Raw genomic sequence first — 23,679 nt, 5'->3', positions numbered from 1 at the left:
CTACACACAGTGGGAAGCGTAGCCCAACTCCCTGGGATGGGAAAATTGTGTAACCCTGTCTTTCAGACATTAGTCAATTGTAGATATACAGTATGTGAGCTCATATAGGTCATGATCCCAGAAAAAAAAAGTCCAAATCTAAAAAAAATATCCATAGACTCAAGCTTTTGACATCCCAGTTCATTGACCTAAACCCACAACCTGTGGTGCAGAAGAAAGGATCTAGAATTCTGGAGGATCTGGAAAGAAGAAGCATGTGCTCTGTATTCTCCAATGTAAGAAAAGATTTTGTTATTTTGGCAAGTAGGAAAAGTTGCAACATGGTTACAAATTTTATAAAATGATTTTTTAGACTAAACTTTCATTCTCATTGTGAGGTTAAACACATTAAGGAATTTTAGTTGGAACTGAAGAGGTGTTTGAAATGGCAGCGTTAAAGATTTCAGAACCACGGAGAGCTCTACCAACCTCCTCCTTTTTTTCTGTGTGTGGGCCTGTGTGTGTGTCTGCATGTGGATGTGTGTACTCATGCTCAGAGAGTGGACTACCAACTGTTCATCTGTTTGTCAACCTGTTACCATGCAATAATACGCTGCAAAAATCGCACCCGAACCAATGCATTCGAAAGCAAGAGAAAAATATGTGCCTCTTCTTCTGCTGTCAGCTACAAGAAACCACAAGAAAACTCTTGCTTGTATGTTCTTTGCTAATAACCAACATTTCTGCAAAATTGTTTTCATTTTGCTGTGGTCATTTAGGTGTGTGAAACGAATAAAAAGCCTTTCAGGGTAAGTACTTGGCACTAGATGTATGTGATATAATGGTTTAATTATCTCTAAGTATTATACCACCACCATGATATCCAGTGATGTTTACACGTGGTAAAGTGTGTTATCAGACCTTTTGCGTAGGAGCTTCTCCACTTTATATCATGAGTTATCACTCAACAATACAGCAAAGAGCAGTCTTTCCATCTCCACTAAAATGGAAGATGAGTCTATGGTATATGATTGCCCTGCCCTCTTTGTCTCATATTAGATGCTCCTAATATATATTCACAGAGTGCCTTGCTTTCTTTCCCTCACACAGTAACTGAAGTAACTGAATCTTATTTCATGATTCTGCCTGAGCACAGATACTGATGGAAATGCAGGTACTCTGTGTTTTTATTAATGTAGCCAAGTCAAAAAACATCCAATGGTCATGTTTTTGTGCAAACAACAGCTAGGCACACATACTAGTATGGACATGATACAGTTAACATTGCCTCACAATATGAGGAGTGTTAAACCAGGACTTGTGATTATCTTTTCTTGAATGAAGACATAAAACCTATTGACATTTACAGACAGCTTGATGATAAGACTCTATAAAACTTTTGATGATGCAAAAGGCCATACAGCTATGAATCGTGATGACTCAGAGCCCACTGCAGTCCCCATGAGCATTCAGCAAACATATGGAACGCCTGATCCTTGTCACATGCGGAAGAGATGTATCTGTCTGTGGGAATGTCCAAACAACCATATTCCACGTTTGTAGCATTAAAGGAGTTTCTGGGAGGCCAGCGTTTCAGACATGAATCAGTTAGTCTCATCATGGCTAGAGAAAACCTTTTACCTTAATGGTATCCAAGCACTAGTGAAATGCTGCGATAAATGCATTAGTGTAGCAGGGAATTATATAGAAAAATAAATATATATATATATTTTTTCTCATAAGTGTGTCCTTTACTCTGCACAATCAAAAGTTTGACTTGAACACCTCTTGTATTTGACCCACAAAGTTGTAGGAAAAAAAATCTAAAGATATTAAATGGGTGTATTACTAATATACTAATAGTAATAACGGTGTAAATCATGGTAACAATCAGCACTTTTAAATATATTGAGCAGAAGCTGAACAGTACACATGTTGGCCAGGCTAATTATTTTACAGCTTGTTTGTGAAAGGATTATATTCAAAAAGTGTACTAATATGTTTTTACAGTTCACCAAGCATTCCTGTAGTTGAGTTTTTGCTTCTGGCAATTCAGACTTTCTTGCAGAATCTGTTAATGTTGTTCCTTGTGTTCTCTTGGTAGATTGCAGTTCATTTGTTATTTTTCTACACAGTAATCACCAGAGGGCTGCACAGTGAGTAGCATTGCCACTTTACAGCTCCAGAGTGCCATGTTCAATTCTGAGCTCAGGTGATTTGTTTGTGTGGTATGTTCCCATGTTCCTCCTGTGTTTGTGTGGGTTTCCTCTGGATTCTTCTTGTTTGGTACTTCCCAATACATTCCAATAGAGAGAATGCAATAAATTTGGAATAGTTACATTACATAGATTTGAATGAGTGTATGAATGTATACAGTATCATGCATGGGGCTTTGTGATGGCATTCACAGACCCTGTTTCACTATGAACATTGACACTGATGAAGCACTTACTAAAAGTCAGTGAATGAGTTGGTAATTACCAGAACAATGGCAAAAAAAAAAAAAAAAACAATCATAGAAAGAGTGTAAGAATGGAAGCCAATGTCTTTGTGGGTACAACATTGTGCCAAATGCCCAGGAGAACAGGACCTCCTTTGTGTGAATTTGCACCACACAGTAGGCTATTCCTAACATCACATGTCCTCACAAGAAAGAGATATCTTTGTCCCGGACTGTCTTTGGTTGAAGCGGCACCAAATCAGCTGTTGTTGAGCATCTTAACTCATGATCATCATTCTTGATTTTTTTCTGCAGCCGTAAAAATGCATCCGATTGTATACTCACAACTATTTTTTGTCAAACAAAGAGGCAAAGGTCTTTAATGAGTCAAAGAACTTCGAAAGCGTTGAAAACGACTGTTTGGCAGCTTCGATGTGACCTTCCTCACGATTCTAACCTTTGGCTAGTCAGAGATTTTAGCGTGTGTTTTTTTTATTTCCTGCTTTATTTCTTGTCCTTTTGCTCTGCAGGATTTGTGAGATGTAGAAACAAATTCTGCTCTAGGTCAGTGTTTATCACTACATACTTTTAGAGTTCGCCCACACACACATACAGTACAGCAATAGGCCCAGTGTGATAAAATCACAAAGCTGCCTGAATGTGTTGTAAGACTAACATCCAACTTACATTTTCACAGTCTTTAGCTCAGGCTATGTCATCTGTATAAGTAAAATAAATCATTTTACCCATATTTAACATATCCACAACCTTTCAGAGGAGAGTGTTTTAAATGAAGTAGAATCAGATGGTCTATAAATAAACCTACTGTACTGTAGCATTAAAACGGCTGTAATCTGGCAATTATCTTACATCAGAACACCTCCACCTAGACTGAAGTGATGGTGTCAGACTAATCATGGTACTTTCTTTTAAAAGAAATTAAGAAATGAATTTTGTTCTGTTGGCCAGGTTAATGTAAATCTAAAACCTAGCTGCAGTGGTAATTGTGAGACGTAGGTTTAATATTCTGACCATCTATCGCGCTCGCTGTCTCTTCCTTCTCCTGTTCCTTTTCCCTAAGTGCACTTTTTTATTTCCACTTTCCTATCTAAGTGCAGGTCAACCTCATTATTTTATCCAGAATGTTCTGTTTTAAATTCATTTCAATGCAATCCCTTAACGCAGACCCAGTTTTAGATGAATTTCGTGTACAGCTTGATGTTCAGTTTGCTGGTGAAATACAGTAAACAGTGCTGATATAATGTATGAAAGGAGTTCTAGTCAAACCAAGACTTTTGATTGTGCAGAATAAGAGAACTCAAGTTATGATAAATTCAAATTCAAATTTTATTTGTCACATACACAAACATACACAGTACGAAATGTAGTGAAATGTATTATACGACTGCTATTGACCCTAAAAGAGAATTAAAGTTTACAAATAAGAAATAAATATAAATAAAAGAATACGATAAAAAATTAAATAAAAAAATTAAATTAAACTAGGAAAAAATAGAACTAAAAATAAAAATAGAAATGTGCTAGAAAAAAATGGAACTAAAAATAAAAATAGAAATATGATATGCATAAAAATAGAAATATACTGTACATAGAAATATGATGTGCATAAAAATAGAAATATACTGTACAAATTGAAATATACTGTACTGGTGTGCAAATATGCATAGAAGAAAGTGTCTTTGTGCAGAGGTTATTAAAGTGTCTTTGTGCACTGGTCCAGGATGTAAACGTAAACATGTAGTGTAGTTGTGAAGGTAGGTGTGCAAAGTTATTAAAGTGTCTTTGTGCAATGGTCCAGGATGTAGATGTACAAAATGTAGTGTAGATATGAGGGAAGGTGAGCGTGTAATTGTCCATAGTGTTCATGGATGTAAAAGGATTGATAGATTTGATCAATTATGGAAAGATTGTGTTAGTTCGTGGTTGTGGTTGAGTGACCTTATCGCCTGCGGGAAGAAGCTCCTCCTTAGTCTCTCTGTGTTGGTCTTCAAGGAGCGGAATCGCTTCCCAGACCGCAACAGAGTAAACAGTCCGTTATTGGGGTGACTGAGGTCCTTCACGATCTTCCTGGCCTTGGTCAAGCACCGCTTGCTGTAGATCGAGTGCAGGTCAGGGAGCTCGATGCGGATGATGCGCTCAGCTGATCGCACCACCCTCTGTAGAGCTCGTCTGTCCTGCATGGTGCTGTTCCCGAACCAGGTCGTGATATTTCCCGTCAGGATGCTCTCTATGGTGCAGGAGTAGAAATTCCTGAGCACCTTGGAGGGCAGTCTAAAGTCTCTCAAGCGTCTGAGGTGGTAGAGACGCTGCCGGGACTTTTTTACCACGGTGTTGATGTGACAGGACCATGCCAGGTCCTGCGTGATGTGAACACCGAGGTATCTGAAGCTGTCCACTCTCTCCACTGGGCTCCTGTTGATGACGGGGGTCTGGTAGTTCCTCACCTGCTTTGTACTGAAGTCCACTATCAGCTCCTTTGTCTTACTGACGTTCAGGAGGAGATTGTTTCTCTGGCACCAGTTCTCCAGATTTCCAACCTCCTCCAGGTAGGCCGTCTCATCGTTGTTCGTGATCAGGCCCACCACAACAGTGTCGTCAGCAAACTTGATGATGGTGGTGGAGCTGGTAGTGGCCACGCAGTCGTGGGTGTACAGAGAGTACAACAGGGGGCTCAGAACACAACCCTGGGGGGCTCCAGTGCTGAGAGTGAGGGAGGCTGAGACATGTCCGCCCATCCTTACTGCCTGTGGTCTGCCAGTCAGAAAATTGGAGATCCACTGACACATGGATGAGCTGAGTCCCAGGTGCTCCAGCTTGGTGGTAAGTGTGGAGGGAATTATGGTATTAAATGCAGAACTGTAGTCGATGAAGAGCATTTTCACATAATTCCCCCACCGAGAGTCCAGGTGAGTGAGAGATGTATGGAGGAGATGAGAGTTTGCATCGTCCGTGGAACGGTTTGGACGATAAGCAAACTGTAGTGGGTCGAGTGTGTCTGGTAGTGAAGAGATGATGAAGTCTCTGACCAGGCGTTCAAAGCACTTCATCACTACTGAGGTGAGGGCTACAGGGCGATAATCATTGAGGGAAGCAGGATGAGGTTTCTTTGGGACAGGAACAATAATGGACTCTTTGAAGCATGTGGGGATCACCGACTGAGATAAAGAGATGTTGAATATCTCAGTGAACACAGGTGCTAGCTGGTCTGCGCAGGCTCTGAGAATGCGGCCTGAGATGCCGTCTGGTCCTGCTGCTTTCCTGGTGTTCACTCTCTTGAAGGCTCTCCTCACGTCATGCTCGGTGATGATGAACGCGCTTCCGGTGCTGGCAGTGACTTCCTGTCTGCAGCCGTTAGCGCCGCTAGCATTAGCATCGCTAGCGTCTTTAGCTGCAGCCTCGAAGCGAGCATAGAAAGTGTTCAACTCGTCTGCCAGAGACACGTCTGCGTTTATCATACCGGATGTTGGTGCTTTATAATCCGTTATTGTCCTTAGTCCCTGCCACAGGCTCCTAGAGTCACTCTGTTGGAGTTGTGACTCTAGTTTCCTCCCGTAGCGCTGCTTCGCCTCTTTCACCGCCTTCCGGACGCTGTATGACGCAGCCTTGTACGGTTCCATGTCCCCCGACGCGAGTCCCGTGTTGTAGGCAGCGGTGCGAGATCTCAGAGCGTCGCGGATGGTTTTATCCACCCACGGCTTCTGGTTGGGAAACGTTTTAATAGTCTTTTTTTCTACGGTATCATCCGCTAGTTTCCCGATGAATCCCACAACCGCTTCCGTAAACACACTGACGTCATCGTCGGAGCTGTTTCTGAACATGTCCCAGTCTGCGTCATCGAGTGCGTCCTGTAACGCGGCCACCGATTGGTCCATCCAGCGCGCGACCTCCCTCTGAACCGGAACTTCCTGTTTCAGCCTTTGTTTGTATTTTGGCATGAGGAAGATGGCGGCGTGGTCGGATTTACCAAACGGTGGGCAAGATTGTGCCTTGTAACCGTCCTTGACTGTAGTGTAACAGTGGTCCAGTGTCCTTTCGCCCCTGGTGAGGCAGGTGATGTGCTGATAAAAGTTCGGCGCTGCGCGTTTGAGGTTGGCACTAATAAAGTCCCCCGCCACAATAAGCGCAGCGTCCCGGTGTTGTGTTTGTTGTTGTGTGAGTGCCTCATGCAGCTCGCATAAGGCAGTGTCCGTGTCCGCTTGTGGTGAAATATAAACGGCGCTGATTATGACCGATGTAAACTCCCGAGGAAGGTAAAAAGGACGACACATGATGGACAGTAGTTCCAGGTTTGGTGTGCAGGAGCGTGTGAGAGGAACAACGCTCGCGCTGTTGCACCAGCTGCTGTTCACCATTAAACACACGCCGCCTCCTCTTGACTTCCCCGAGTCCCGCGTCCTGTCCATGCGGTGAACCGAGAAGAACTCGGCCGGCTGGATGGCGTGGTCCGGCACCGCTGGGTTCAGCCATGTCTCGGTGAAGCAGAGGAGATTGCAGTCCCGAATGTCTCTCTGGAACTTTATCCTGGCCCTGAGGTCATCAAGCTTGTTTTCCAGTGACTGGATGTTGGCGAGCAGGATGCTAGGCAGAGGTGTGCGGTGTGCACGGGCTCTCAGCCTGTTCCTGACGCCGGCTCGTTTCCCTCGGGGCCGCCGCTTCGCGTCGCGTCCTTTGTTGTCCCTCAGGATCTCACTCGGCCAGCTCGGATCCGGAGAGTAAAAACTCTTTATGTCTCTGTATTTTAGATTATCTTCATATAATCCCCTGCTACACTAATGCACTTCTCAACATTTCACGATTGTTTGGATATTGTCAAGGTAGATATTATAGATATATATAATATCTTTTTCGCCAGAGCCAAGATTAGACTGTCCTTTGTGTCTGAAACTCCGGCTTCCCAGGAACTCCTTTTAATGGCAGGGGATGTGGCTTCTTTATAATATTTGCACCATTGAAATGTTTAATTGACAGTAAGAGTCTTATACTGTAAATGTATTGATTGAATTTTTCTGTAAATGTCAATAAGTTTTATTCCTTCGTTCATGAAAAATTTCACCAGAAGTCCCTGTTTGTCTTGAACTTCCCTTGTACAGTATAATTGATTTTAAAACTCCCACCTCGTGTGACAGATTTGAAGTAAATTGGAAGTAAAAGGAAGTATATGTGGCAAAGTGGTATGGTGGTTAGCAATGTAGCCATGTGTCTTGGTTGAGGGTTCGATTCCCTCGGGTTTATATGCATGGAGTTTGCATGTTCTGTGTTATCTGAGATTTCTCCCATAGTGCAAAAACAAGCAGAGTAGGCTAATTGGCTTTTCCATTTTTTTTGTATTGTGTGTCCTTGTGTGCGATGGATTGCCATCTGATGTTACCAGCATGTACCCCACCTCATGTCCTGGGACAGGCTCCAGGCCTCCCGTGACCCTGTACAGGATAAGATTTGGAGAATGATTGAGTGAGATTGAGAAATGCAGTTTTTAATGTTTTTTTTAGAATAGTAGTAAAGACATAAAGACAGTAATATAAGGGTAATTTTATGGTAAAATATTAGACGAAACGTTCTTTTTTCTGATTAAATTCAATTAAATTTTATTTATATAGCGCTTTAAACAATGGGTATTGTCTCAAAACAGCTTCACAAAATGAAAAGAAAATTTCAGTTTGGCCAGCTAGCTTGCATTAATTCCTTGTTTCAGGACACCTTCAAAGTAGATTTAATCAACAACTTAACAACAGCTTTAACACAGAGTGCTTGATCCCATGCTAGTGAATTGACTTGTTACTATGGCAACAAGCATAAATAGCACTTTTATTCAACACCCATATTTATACTTCACTATCACCATCATTATATCAAGAAAACAATTAACTTAGCAATCTGCTTCACATTACGCTGTTTTTGTCTCTGTTGTAACTATAATTTAACCATAAAAGAACATTAAAATAAAATATGGATTATGCAATGATTAAAATTGATTAAGATTGCTGATTAAATCAAAACTGTCTAAAGTAGAACTGTTTAAAGGAGAGCTCAGCATACTGTACATGGGAGCTTTATCGGTCTTGGGGAGATTTTTTTTTTTAAGGTCTCACTCTCTCCCTCTAAATGATTATTTATCCTTTATATACAGTATTATCTTCAAATTGAATAATTGTATTTGCTACTGTGTGGGTTGATTAGGGAAATGTGTTCCTTTTAATCAGGAATGTAATAATAAGGAAAATATAAAAGAAGATGGTAAAGGAAAATAATCAGAGACAGAGTGAAGTTAGATGGACTGACACAAAGCATGCACCTCTTTTGCCTTAAAAGTCACTCACTCGCTCATTGTCTATACCGCTTTATCCTGTGTACAGGGTCGAGGAGGACTTGGGGCCTATCCCAGGAGACTTAGGGGCATAAGGCAGGGTAGACTTTGGAAAGGGTGTACACATATACTTACAATCTCATTTATACACTACAGGCAATTTGGGAACGCCAATAAACCAAATATGCATGTTTTTGGACTATTGGGAGGAAACCAGAGCACCCAGAGGAAACCCACCAAGCACAGGGAGAACATGGTAACTTTGTGCACATACAGTAGACCCGAGGAAGGAATCGAACCCGACCCCTACAGGTGCAAAGCCACAGTGCCCCTTAAAAGCCACCAATATTTATATTTTTATTTAATAAAGAATTAAACAAATACAAAAAAAAACAATTTATACATACAATTAATGTTGTAAAGCATCCTGTTATTACACATGTTATATTCTTACACCTCTCTCTCTCCTTCTCTCACTCATCACCAACCAGAAATACATGTACCTTTACAAAGAGCTTTAGGTTTTTTCATTGTCAAATACATTTTTTATTAGTCTTTGGTTATCTGGCGCATAACTCAAGAAAAGAGTTGTTCCTATAGAAACGATAACATATTGGAACAAATTCATTAATGCAAACCTGCAATTTGAATTATAGCCTTTTACTATCCAAGCTGCTGTTACAGAACATTAATCAATGCCTTCTGACCGAAACACATTCGAGAATTCAATGGCTCTGCGACATGAATATAAACTGGTGACCAGGAGTAGGTGGAAAGTCCAAGGACACTTGCGTGAACTACAATTCTTTGTTGCTGCCTATGTAAAACAGCTCACCTGATGTTTAGTCTGTCCCTGAAACAGCACTTAGTATAAAATCTTGCACTCTAGTGCACTGCGAGTTTTTCTTTATTATTATTATTATTTAATTTTTTTATAACTCATATGTAAAATCGGTCTACAGAAATGTTAACACATTTCTGTAATAAGTAAGGACTGTCTGAAGTTTTTCTACTGAGCTGGCACAGATTTGAGTTTGTGTTGCAAAACAGCTGTATGGATGTCACTGAGGATTCTGGGTAATTATGGCACAGACCTGTTACCTGCTTGTCGGTATTGCACAATGGACTGGTAGTCAATGCCAGCACCTTCCTCGTTCATTAAGCTGACATGATGTGAGGAGGAAATTTCACTGTCCATGCAGCATGGAAGAATCAATACAGTCTACTTAGCAAAAGACTGTAAATCACAGCGTATTCAACATTAGAATGAATCTCTTCATGGATCGATCATTAAGTGTTGTTGTAGAAACAGAATATCTACATAATATTTTTCTAAATGTTCTAAATACAGTACAAAAAATATGATAATAATTATGGTCATATGACTGAGAGTATTAGTTATGCTCAGTGCTGAAGTGGTTGTGTTTAATTGGGTCCTTTTAAACAAGGCATGTCTGATAAATTAAAGTGGAGGCTATTTAGAAGGCACACCGAATGCAAATGAGAGTGGCCCTTCAGCAGCAGCGTGAGAGCTTGTGGGAGGCAGCAGTAAGCATTTACAACAATTCCTTAATTAACTGGAGCTGAAATCATGAGTTATGGTCCATTCTTTTATAATAAAAATGCATGAAGTAAAAAATAATGTAAAATAAAAGTGATATACAGTACAGTATGCATTTACTATGTGATGCTTTGACTCATTAAAAGTACTCAGTCAAAAGAAATGAATTGCATTATAGCTGTGGTGTATCTTACTTGTACTGTGTGGCTGTAGTATAACAAAATGAAAAAAAAAAATCTTGACTGCACTGTATCAGCGTGGGGCAGTATTATTTATTCATGAAGTTCACCTTTAATCCTGATGTCTGTGTAAAAAGAATTTAGTCTTTAACTGCCATCCTTATCTTATTTTATGAACCACTTACAGTACATATTGTATTGTGATGTAAATATGGATAATTGCTCAGAGATGCTTTTAAGAATACATATTATTATTATTATTATTATTATTAATAATATTATTATTATAGTCAGGTTATATATGCAGACCCTATAGTAAATCAAGTTAATTCAGCACTCAATACGCCCTGCAATATCAGAGGATTTGTGATGTTATTTCCTTTTTGTTTGGTTTCCTCTCCAATTTACATAGAAATGCATTGTGTTCCTCATAAAAAAGAAAGAAAAATCATATTACTATAATCTAAATAAGGTTTATTAAAGTTATATATAAACTTTACAGGTATATGAGGATCGTTTATGTGAAACTAGGACTTGTGATGAAATTTCCTATGAATGAAGGTTTAAAAACCAATGGACTTTTGCAGAAGTATGATAATGAGATCCTGGCGAGATTCTATCACATGATTGGATCACATTCATATTCGTTTTGTCTTGACCACCCTCATTTTTACATACAGTAATTTAAACTAGTAAAGAGAAATGCGATTAAATCATGAGCAGTTAACTCACATTTTAGTGAGAAATTGTATATTCTTATGTAAACTATATGTAATATGTTCACTTCAATCTGACAGCGCACAATATTTTTTTCTCTTAATGTGTCGACTGTGTTTAAATGGTAATGTGCAGGAGATTAAACAACCTACTGTAGGTTTTAAAAATACGAACTTATAAAGCAGGTTTTGTCTTGACCAGGTTTTTATGCAAGGCTCTTTGTTATCTTTATTAAGGCTGCTTTCCTTAGAGTTAACGGTGCATCCGTTATTGATGGGAACTGCTGACTGATGTATCCTGCTGTACCCGAGAGTTCTCTATGGCTCTCGGTGCGTTTTATTAAATTCTGTATTTCATCCAATTGTCAAGCCTTTCCTCCAGAGGCTCTCAGACATACAGCTGTTCTTTTTAGATATTTTTTCTCAAACCTAACGCCATTCACCTTGCATCAGGGCTTATCACAGTAAGCCACATGTTTAAACACAAATAATTGAATTCTGTCAGTGAAAGCATAATTGTCTCCTGATCTGATCGATATCTGATCCTTAGTACAGAATGAAAGGTAATAATAGGATGGTAAAGTGAACATTTAAGGGCACACGAGGATGTGTTAAGATAATATGAGATGAAAGACATTTCAGAATAATGTGTCGTGATGTGATTTGCGTTCATCTTGAGCGTGCGTGGAGGTTTGCGAGGCAAGCAGCAATCCTGTGGATATGACTAGACAAGACTCCAGCTTAGGCTGCTTACAAAGAAAGCAGTGTCTCGTTTGAGTTTCAGTGTGTCAACTGGGTCATGCTCCATATTTTGCCAATTTTATAGATGTGCGGTTTCTACTATAAACTCTTGACATATGGACTTCACTGGTATGTACATTGCATAACTTCATCATGTTCTTCATGCAGAAAGAAATGTGAAAAAATAATTAGAGTGCCATGAAAAAGTTTTGGCTGTTCTGATTTATTTTATTTTTTTGGTCGCACGTCAAACAGATTTTATTATTACACAAAGATAACCCGAGTTAAGACAAAATACAGTTTTCAAAAGTTTATTTCATTTATTAAGGGAAGAAAAGCTGTCCAAACCTTCCTGGTCCTATGTGAAAAAGGACAAGAACAACATCCAAAGAAACTGCAGGCTTCACTTGTTTTGAAGTTTTGGAGTGGCCTAGTCTAAGTCCAGACTCAAATCTGATTGAGATGCTTTGAAATGATCTTAAACAGGTCTTAGATTTTACATCCCCCATGTAAAAAGTTATCACAAACACTTGATTAGAGTTGTAGAGAGTTATTAGCTTTAGGGAGCGTTTGCTTTTTCACATAGGGCCAGGTAGGTTTGAACAGCATTTTTCACTTAATAAATAAAACAGTCATTCAAAAACTGCTTTTTGTATTTACTCGGGTTATCCTTGTAAATATTTAAATTAGTTTGATGATCTGAATCTATTAAATGTTACAAGTATGCAAAAAAACAATTATATTCATCAGCAAGGGGACAACTATTTTTTACAGCATTGTAAACCTCAGTCCTCCTATGAGGATCGAGTAACCTTTGATCAAATCCCTTCGTAACCTCTGCAAATTTTTAGGACAGAGAGCGATGCCCTTCTGTGGCCTTCCAAGCTGAGTCCTTTATGCACTTAACTTTAAAGAGGGAGAGAAAAAGAGGCAGGTGAAAAGGCAGACAGGCAGAACAAAAGTAATATCAGGAGGTACAGTAACTTGCTTTTCGAATGATTAACCTCAAATGTTACTATACATTGATATGTAACGATTGTGTTTTGTTCTTTATTAATATATTAATTAATATTAATCCACAAATTTTAGAAGTAACAAACCAGTTTCATATTAGTCAATTGTCGAATATTTTCCTTTAACATCTTACTGTATACTGTATAGCACGCTTTGTAGATCATGTTGTGTTGAAACATACTGTAGATATTAAGATGATAATCACTGTACAATACACCTTTATTTCTATTGTTTTATAATACTAATTGCTAACGATTCGATTTCAAGTTTCTAAAAAAGGTCAACAAAGTTTGAATAAAGCAAAGTTATGACTAAAAAGACATCTTATTACTGTCTGATAAACAATGCAAAACAACATACAGTACATTATTGTCTGTATAAAACCAAATAACATAAACATTTCTTTGAATATTGGTTTAATGAGGTGAAGAAAATGAAATTTTTTATAAACAAGTATGCCTGACCTGGAGACATAATGAGCTACGGAGCAGAAACCGAGCACACACACACACACACACACACACACACACACACACACACACACACACACACACACACACACACACACACACAGAGTACACACTAAAATGAAAGAAAAGGCTCTCTTGTGATTTTATTATTTGTCATTTTTGATGGACCATTATAACCATTGCAGCCTTTTGATTGATTTATTTATTTTTATTTATTTTATGTAGAAACTGTTCAAAGTGCTTGACTGTTATTATGCCCTGGGTGTTTAGCACTTTGAAGCTTTTCTTTATTCTATCTTTCTGGGAACTAAAGACCAGAAGAGTGTGTGAGAGAAGTACAGAGGACTCTGGAGACTCAGGAGTGTCTTGCCCTCAAGTCCTACTCCTACAGTCTCTCTCTCTCTCTCTCTCTCTCTCTCTCACTCACACACACATACTCCCGCTCTCACCTGCTGTGTGTGTGTATAATGTGAGTGAGAGCAGAGCAGTGTGAGCAGCTCCTCTCTCTCTCTCTCTCTCTCTCTCTCTCTCTCACTCTCTCTCTCTCTCGCTCACTCGCGCCGGCTGCTGCTGATGCTGGCGACTGCACCAGGCTGTTTACTCATAATTCATACGGAGGGATTCTGCCCTGATCCACTATGCTCGCCTCCATCTGGTACGCTAAGAAGCTGGGACGCAGACTTGTAGAGAACGCCAGAAAAGCCAAAATGCAGAAGGTAGGGATGAGGTGGTTGATGCTCTAAGTTTACACGCGCTGTCGCAAACTCTGGACATGGATTTGACTTTATCTGTTGCGCCGCTTCATATTTATGGTTGTTCCAACTGGCAGGAAAAGCAAGCCTTTGGATATGAAGCTGTTCTAGTTGGTTTGATGGTTTTATGTATGTATTCGGAGGATTTAGCAGGACCTGTTTTTGTCTCGAGTCTAAAAGGGTTCGCACCTTATTGAGAGAGGATGAGTGTAACAAGAGCTGATCCGAGCCACATGACCTCCGTGCTTGTGAAGGGGTTCATAGGGATCTTTATCTCTCTCTCTCTCTCTCTCACTCTGCTTTTCTTTTTCTTGCTTCTAAAGTTTACTCATCTTTACAATGATTACTTTAAGCCATGTATTGTTTATAAAGTATCTTCAATCTCACCACGCACAAAGATTTGTGATCCAATGAAGAATCTCGATATCTTTCCAAAAAAGTCATTTAAGATGTTTTAACAAGCTGATTAGAAGGAATGTTTTCATGCTGCTACCTGAGGTGTGTGAAATGTGTGATCTGCTGCTTGTGCAGTGTGGAAAAGTGCAACCCTGTTTGACATCCTTTATGTCTAATCATGGTAAAATGATATCTTTTCATATGAGTTGGCCTGTGAGTAATGGATACATCACTACATGGCATGCTGTTATAGGAAAACAATCTGTGATGATATAGAATGCTACATGTATATCCCAAAATGTTTTAGTTCTCTTCGCCTATAACAATTTGGATAGGATTTTTTAAATGATTAATGAATGACTTGTTGTTAGCTCCTGTTACCTCTTATGTGGTAGCAGCTTTTTTTTGTGTTTTATCATGTTATTGAAAAACCTCTAATGATGGAACTCTCACTTTCTGAGCATAACCAAAAAAAAAAATGACATTAAAGACTTATTAAATGGTTAATAATCATTTACATTCACTAACATTCACATTACTGATAACTTTCCTGTTTATTTACAGCATTGCATTATTATTAGTTATTATTAGCTTTATTAGATGATGTCATACTGTACAAGCCCTGGTGAATGAAATACCTTCTGACCAATAATATTTTAAAATGCCTTTTGGTGTTTATTGCATTTTGTGGAATTCCTTAACTAATGCAATACCTTCTGACCCAGACTGAAGCGCTAATTGAGTTCTGTCAGACACTTGGCTCGTCATTGGCTCTGGCATTGTCAGGTTTGCAATTGCTGATCTCTCAACCGTATGGCAGCATTTAGATTACTTTTTCTAGAGGCTCGCCATCAGATTTGATCATATCAGGGACAAAAAAAAAGGAAAGTAGAAATGCCTTTCAACAGATCAGCATCTGTACCCAGACCTGACCCTAGGACATTTTTGCACATTGTCTTATCACGTGTTTTAGTTTTATTCCTGTGACACGGCTTGCTGTTGCTTAGGTTGTTTATGCAGCAATTTGGGCTATTTCCATTTTGTCTGTATGGCAGATTTTTGTAGTAGATTTCAGCAGTGATTTCACTCATCGGCAAAACAAAAGCTGAAAATGGAAATGTCAGTGTGCTTAGACTAAATGGATCCTTGATTAGGCATCGTGCATGCACGCGCGAGATGTGTGTGTGCGCACGTTGAGGAGATGGAGGTGAGATGCTGCCTGCTATAGTTATGATTTACACTGATTGTATGTGACACACAGTTTTGCACTTCTATGTGTGTGTGTGTGTGTGTGTGTGTGTGAGATTGAACATATGTCAATGGTTTGCTACAGCTAAGAGTTCTTGCTTGCCTTATCACTCTCTCTAGCAACACAATTCGAATTTCTAGCACCTTGCTTCACTTCTCACTTCCCACACCGATTCCTATACCTACAGTATAAGAAAGTTCCTTTCCCGTCTGTCCGCATGTTCTCCGTTATTCTCCGGGACACCTAGCTAGTCGCTGCCTAGCAACCTACAATTTTGGTTGAAGTAATCAGTAATCTTTTTGTCATTCTTGCTTTCTTACACTCGTCCAAACCCACTCACTCTGGCTCTTACTCATACACACACCCCAACGTTACACGTGAAGAAGAGAGCTATCGATTGGAAGCTCAGGGACAAGTCTCGTGGGCATGCATGCTAACCAGGTTCCCCGCTTTACACTCGAACCTCTTCAGGATACAGATCACACTTTTAGCGTTTTTTTTTATTTTTTATTTTTTGGTCAGTGTGGCAGCGATTTGGAAGGGCTACTGTACAGTACTTCACTTTTCTTTCCTTTGCTCCAAATCACACCTGGTTCAGTAAATTAGAGGGTTTACATTTAAGTGCGGATTTGATTTCTGCTCTCAGAAAAAGTGCTTTGCAAAGTGTGGCCTACAGCGAAATGTGGTCTTTTGATAAACCGATGTTTTTTTTATGTTTATAATATCAAAATCTTTACAGAAATTTACTATTATTTTCATGTTTGTGTGAAAGAAAACCTATTTGCAATATGTGGTTACATAATGGGGTGGTGTGGTTAGCGCTGTCACCTTGCACCTCCAGGGTCCGGGTTCGATTCCCAGCTAAGGTCGATTCCCGTCTCTGTGTGCATGGAGTTTGCATGTTCTCCTCGTGCTTGATGGGTTTCCTCTGGATACTCTTAGGCTAATTGGTGTTCTGCAGGTATGCAGATTAGGCCAAACTGTTCCCAAATTGCCTGTAGTGAATATGTAAGTGTATGTGTGTTGGCACCCTCCTGGGATAGGCTCCAGCCCCCCATGACTCTGAATACAGGATAAAGCGGTATAGAAGATTGGTGGGGGTGGGGGTTTTCCTCAATACTTGGCCTTAATAGTTCAAAAATATTAAACATTTATCACCATATATAACTTGTGGATTTGGAGTTTGCAGGGAGTCTAAAGCAACAAGAACATGGACATTTAGGAAATCGGTGTTGTCAGGCTTTTGCGCATATGTTATATCATTACAGTGAGAAGAACAAGAAGAAAAAAAACAGTAGCTGGCTGCTAGTTAGGATTAAGATTAATTATGTATTTACAAGGTCATGAATGCTGGTAAAACTTTAGCCAGGATTGTAAACAAACCTAAAAAGTTAACTAAAATTATAACATTAAGTAAATGTTAAACATGTTAATCTGCTTTATGTTAAACAGCAGAAGTGATATATATATATATATATATATATATATATATATATATAAGCTCCTGTTCCTTACTTTGTTTTTTTTTATTTATGAGCGAATGTATTTACAGGCCTTATCTGTTTTTTGATAAGCGTGGACAAGGGAAGCTAAGATGCATTAGAGAGAGAGAGATTTTGTTGCTCTGCTCTGGAGTCAGACCGCAGGCCATTATCATCAGTCGTCACAAGCCTTGTTCCAGCAAATCCTATTTTCTGCATCATGAACTAGAAATCCAGTGGCAGGAAGCATTCAGGCAGGGCTGAGAAGCACTAACATTAACACTAACAGTAACACAAACATTATACACACGATCAGGTGAATTGAATAACAATGATTATAAATTATATATCAGTAAACTGGTGACAGGATGATGGGCACCCAAGGCTCATCTATGTCTGTCCTGTCTCATCCCTCAGAAAAGGTTAATGACTGTTTGGCTGTAATAGAAAGGTATCTGAACACTCTGGGCAGTACAGCTTTCTGTCTATCGGGCTTATCAGGCAAAGAGTCCATGGTTGTTGATCTGGCATTTTTTATTAATTTAACAGATTTCTGTCTAATCGATTATCTGTATGGGATGTTTTAGACAAACAGGTATTATTCATAGGGGCTCCGTCTTGCAACTTAATGTACATCACTTAAAGCATCTGCTGCTAACATTCTGTTTTCAGGTACCACGGCACACTTTCAGCCTCGAGGAGTCAGAGCTGTTTTGGTGGCACAATTAAGGGGAACCTAGAAAATGTTAGGCGGAATGTTTTGAGTTTTAATGTTATGGCTGATCTGTGTATACTGTATATTCACAACAAGGCATGCTGGTGTGATGCTGTAGTAATGCTCTGCTTGGAAACCCAGGGTTCTGGCATCCATATGGTTCTTACTTTCATGTTGCATGTACTATTTAATGCAATCCATTTCCATTTTACTTGTATAGCACTTTTAACAATGGTCACTGCAGCTTAACAGAATATAAACATCATGGAAATTAATTAGAACGTACTGTAGTTCCTATTGTTGCAGGCCGAGTACATACTGTCCTCTTCACGACAGCGGTATTCTTTGACGGCAGTGGACTCTTTCAGCAGCATAATGCACAATGCAAAAAAATGGTTCAGGAATGATATCAGGAACATGACAAAGGGGTCAGTGTTATTGACCTTGATCTGACCGAGTATCTGCTCGGACAAACTAGTCTGATTCATGGAATTTCCACTAGATCTTGTGGGACATAAAGGATGCATCTCTAAAATGTTGGTGCTAGAGCACACCTTCAAAGTTACTGTAAGTGAAGCCTTTATTTGTTACATATACACCACCGATCAAAAGTTTGGGGTCACTTGCAAATTTCTTGTTTCAAGTTTTTGTTTAGTGATTTATTTTCTACATTCTACAACAATACTGGGGATTTCAAAACTATAAAATAACACATATGGAATTAGGTAATTACGTAACAAAAACAAAAACAACAGTTAGTTGTTATTTTAAGACACAGAGGTCAGCCTTTCTGTAATAGTTCTTGCAAGAGCAGTATTGTCAAGTGCGTTTGCAAAATCCGTCAAGCACCATAATGAAACTGGCTCTTATGACGGCCATCCAAGGAGGGCGAGACCAAAACCTACCTCTGCTGCAGACGAGAAGTTCATTTAGAGTTATCAGCCTGAAAAATGACCAATTAACAGCACCTCAGATTAACGGCGTTATGAAGTCTTTACAGAGCAGAAGTAGCAGACCCATCTCACCATTAACTGTTCAAAGGAGATTAATGCATGTTTTGGACGCTTTCAGCATTCCTTTACAATGTAGAAAGAAATAAAAATCAGGAACCATCATGGAGTTCAAGTGACCCCAAACTTTTGAACGGTAGTGTACATTACTGCCCAGTTAAATTCTTTCTTCGCATATTCCAGTATAACTGGGGTCAAAGCACAGGGTCAGCCATGTTACAGTGCCCCTGAAGCAGATAGGGTTAAGAGCGTTGCTTAAGGGTCACAACAATGGCAATCTGGGGCTCGAACTGATGACCTTCCGATCAGCAATTCATCGCCTTAGTCCTCTGAGCCCACCACTGCCCTAAAAAAGCTGCGCACAAGGTTACAGTTTAGCCGAGGAGCTTACGCGTTTTAACACGGATTTGCAGGTTTCACCGAGGTCTGTCTTATGGAGTCCATGCCTTGAAGGATCAAACCCATTTTAGTGGCTCAAGGGGACCTGGACAGTGTTAGGCAGTTGGTTTTAATGGGTATGTATGGTATGTTTACATACTGTATATTGACATTATACTTGTAAAATGTTCAGCTTAATAAATATACAGAAGCTTCTGGAGCTTTCTTTAGTGTGTGCTGCATTAGGGCTGTGCTGACCCATCCTGTATGTGATTACTGGGGAGGAGACGGTTTGTCTCGGATGGAGACAGATTGTCGGTAATGGCTGCTCTTTGATTAGGCCCTGGCACAGCGCCACCGTTCGCGTGTTCGTCTGTGTTTATACAGTACAAAGCTGGGTGTTAGACTGTGCGAGGTTCGACATGGTTCTTGGGTGAGGAACTTGCTAATAGCTCTAGAATCGCAGTGCTTTCCATCTTTTTGCACAACAGTTAAGCAGGCAGAGTGTCCTGATCCCTGCTTTGGGCAGTGTGGAATGTAGTAAAACATGGCTTCAGCTCTGTTAGTCACGGCTCGAGGACTGGTTCCATTATTGCATTATCAGAAATGCCACTTCAGTCATTTTTCTTATATGCCAGTTACCTCCTGCGGGAGGAAAAATTTAAATGGTGAATTATTAAAGGGTTTACCGCTTTGCAAGAAATTCACATTATTATTATTCTTTACACGCCTTCCTGAAAAGGTTTTTTTTTTTCCTTTTTTAACTGACCTTCTTAAGTTATTTGTTTTAACTTGGTGTTATTAAGATAGTTCAATGCACCTCTGTGGGATCAATGGTTAAAAAAACCGCTCATGTGGAATCACCGATCTCTGACCACCCTAATTAATGTTAAGAAGATAAGGGAAGCTGCTGCCTCTCTCTCGCTCCTCTCCTTGACCTCTGCCACCCAGGTACAGTTCCTTATACGTGCCTGGAGTTTTAAGCCTTTGGTGTATTATTTTTGCACAACACAGTTAATACTTTAGATGAGAAAGTTCCGATATTGTGTACGTGTGGTTGTAGTTATGAATAAATCCAGCTCCTACACTGGAACCAATCGATATTAAGGATGTGCAAATGGAAGACAAAGTGTTGAGCGGGAATAGATCGGCTGAAACCGCCTACACTTTAAATCGGATGGAGAATTAAATGACCTTTTAAAGTTTGGCGGTTCATTTGCGGAGAATTTAAAATCCATGGAGAGGAAGCGCTGTCTGAAATGTTATAGATTTATTGAGATTGTGATGTCTACTTCACATCTGCTGCATCTCCTTATATTTCGTCAGTTAAGTGGCAGGGTGCCGGGGCTACCATGTGTCGAATGCATCTAAATAAACATGATAGTTGTGGAGAAATAAAGCTGACTAGACATTGTCACAGAACAGGTTCACAGCAATCCAGCTGTAGATTTTGAGCTCTAATGAGCCAGACAGAGGTGACAGTTTAAAGAAAACGACTGCCAGAATTAACAAAAGGCAAACAACACTGTGTGTCTTGAAATGATGCTTGGTATGAATGTATGCATATTGTAAATATTATCCTGGCATCAGCACAGAACTGGTAATGTATTATAGCAGCATTTCTGAGGTTCAACTAACTCTTAAATCTTCCTTTAGTGTACAGCATCAGCATTCTCATTTTGCAAGACAGACTAGTTGAATCACATGACAGTCGGTTTGTAACTCTGTGGAAGGTTGTGAAAGTCGTTTAAGTGAGAGAGTGTTGTGTTATAGCTGTGGGAGTCTGTGTGTCTCCAGTTTACAGTGGGGCAAAAAAGTATTTAGTCAGCCACCAATTGTCCCAGTTAAAAAGATAAGAGAGGCCTGTAATTTTCATCATAGGTATACCGCAACTATGAGAGACAAAAGGATTGTAGGATTTTTAAAGAATTTATTTGCAAATTATGGTGGAAAATAAGTATTTGGTAAATAACAAAATCTCAATAATCTGTTACTGTATATACCCTTTGTTGGCAATGTGCAACAGCTTTTTTCCACAAGCCATCCGTCTTCTCAACAAAAAGGGACTGGACTGATAAAACACACACACACACACACACACACACACACACACACAAACATTATCACATAGCTTAACCTCAAAACATTGAGGCTGGACTGACTAATCAACACAAGCGCAGACACACTGACCTACACCACCAAACTATCGTACACACCAATCTGTAAATGCTTCACTGTTTATCTCTTTTGCACAATATTCATTACTTTTTGCACTAATTCCTCAATTCTTGCTGCTGTGTTAAGGAATGTGGTTGAAGTGACAATAAAGCCAACTTGAACTTGAACTTGAACTTAAAAGAGGTTAAACATTTTCTGTAAGTCTTCACGAGGTTTTCACGCACTGTTGCTGGTATTGTGCCCTATTCCTCCATGCAGATCTCCTCTAGAGCAGTGATGTTTTGGGGCTGTCGCTGGGCAACACAGACTTTTAAGCCCTCCACAGACTTTTAAGGTTGAGATCTGGAGACTGGCTAGGCCACTCCAGGACCTCGAAATGCTTCTTACGAAGCTGCTCCTTTGTTGCCCGGGTGGTGTGTTTGGGATCATTGTCATGCTGAAAGACCCAGCCACTTATTTCGTTTCTCATAGTTGAGGTATACCTATGATAAAAATCACAGGCCTTTCTCATCTTTTTAGGTGGGAGAACTTGCACAATTGGTGGCTGACTAAATACTTTTGCTCCACTGTAGATGGGAATGTAACTGGCCCTGATGTCATAATGTCTGTCTGTATTACAAAATGACAACTGTGATAAATAGTATCAAATAAAACCTATTTGACGGTGCAGGTTTTTTTTGTTTTTTCATATTAAAATCATGGCCAAAAACCATCTTATCATTTTAGTTTTCCCAGATCATTTATTATCATATCAATAATATAAAGATCTCATAAAGCTAACATACAGCTCTACACAGTAGCCTTTCCTTTATTTAGGAATCTTTGGCTTTTAAAGAGCAGGACCTTTTTGTATTTTTAATGTACTCTTGAGGATAAGTCCCTGGACTTGGCTTGTTTTTGGCTTGTACTTGTACCTGAGCATTTCGGAGGAATGTCTTTCTTTTGTTGAGCCACACAGTGACCTAATCATTTAAGGATAAAAAATCATCTAACTTAAGGCATTAACTAGTGAGAAACAGGTGTAGAAGATGACAGATGATCAGGTCACTATGAATAGTGATACTGAATGCTGAGTGGTTGGAACAGACGAGAGGGGAAATGAGGTTGCTGATGGGGTTGTTATGTACATAAACAGCTAATTTTTTAAATCGTATCTTTAGGCACTTTGTAGGCCGACGCAGTAAACCATCTGTTCCCATTTATTTAACGTAATCTACAGTACATAATTGAATTGAATTTAATATGAGAAAATGAGAGGTGACGCAAGCCTTTTGCACAGTACTGCAAGTCTTAGAGCTCCCGAAAGTGTGTCTGTTAATGCTCCAGCTGACGTAGCCCTCAAATAATGGGTTTGTTAATATATATAACTCCTTGGGTTTCACTCCCATTTAGAATGTTCTGCTTCAATGCTTATGTAATGTACGTATTAAAGCTAGGTGGAGCAGCGCAATGAATTGTTGGGAGGTTATCTACTTACAGTATATGAGGTCAGGTACGAGTGAAAATCGAATTGTCTTGTTTAAATCTTAACCAGTACAAAATTCAGCAAAGGACAAAAGTGAAATGGGAATGATGGGATCCATTCATGTGTTTAAAAAAATACTAAAATGTTTGTATATACTTTACTGTAGGTGCCCTTTAATATATGTGCTTTATGCTCTGCATTTACAATATACTGTTATCACCCTGTATAAAAACAAAAGTTTATTTGGATGCATCATGGATTTATTTATTATGCATTTAATCAATGAAGATCATTTCACCTGTCTGTCCATCATTTCTGCCAATTTTTTTAACGGTGGTCATTTTCCATGACAAAAAAAAAGAGAAGCAATTGCATGCTGTAGAGAACATGTTGTCTTTATGTATTTATACTGTAGAAAGTGCAACCTAAAATGTTTACTATGGAAAAAAAAATTATATTATTGACAGGCATCAAATTTTTACCTTAATTAAGAAATTAATTTGTATTTGTATAATGTGGAAGTCTAAACCTGGAACATCTTTGGTGCTGAAGGACAGAATGACATCACGGCTTCATGAAATTCTTTTTTAATTCTGATTAAACATCTATTTTGATGTTTTCTGTTTGAAT

At 39.3% G+C, this 23,679-nt stretch overlaps 1 protein-coding gene across 26 annotated transcripts in view; it reads left to right on the top strand.

Annotated features, from left to right (window-relative positions):
- Positions 1 to 23,679, top strand: part of dlg2 (discs, large homolog 2 (Drosophila)) — a 277,019-nt gene that overhangs the window by 143,407 nt on the left and 109,933 nt on the right. For 2 of the 26 annotated variants that reach the window (XM_053515569.1, XM_053515561.1), the window contains exon 1: positions 14,064 to 14,141. The exons of 22 other annotated variants lie outside the window; for them this stretch is intronic. In XM_053515569.1, coding sequence (XP_053371544.1) covers positions 14,064 to 14,141 — 78 coding nt within the window. Of the gene's footprint in view, positions 1 to 14,063; positions 14,142 to 23,679 lie in introns of those variants that run through there. 2 more of the 26 variants (XM_053515564.1, XM_053515560.1) reach the window with 2 other exon arrangements.

Source organism: Clarias gariepinus, chromosome 17 (genome assembly GCF_024256425.1).
Source record: "Clarias gariepinus isolate MV-2021 ecotype Netherlands chromosome 17, CGAR_prim_01v2, whole genome shotgun sequence".
Classification (NCBI taxonomy): Eukaryota; Metazoa; Chordata; class Actinopteri; order Siluriformes; family Clariidae; genus Clarias; species Clarias gariepinus.
This window is presented reverse-complemented; position numbering and strand designations above follow the sequence as displayed.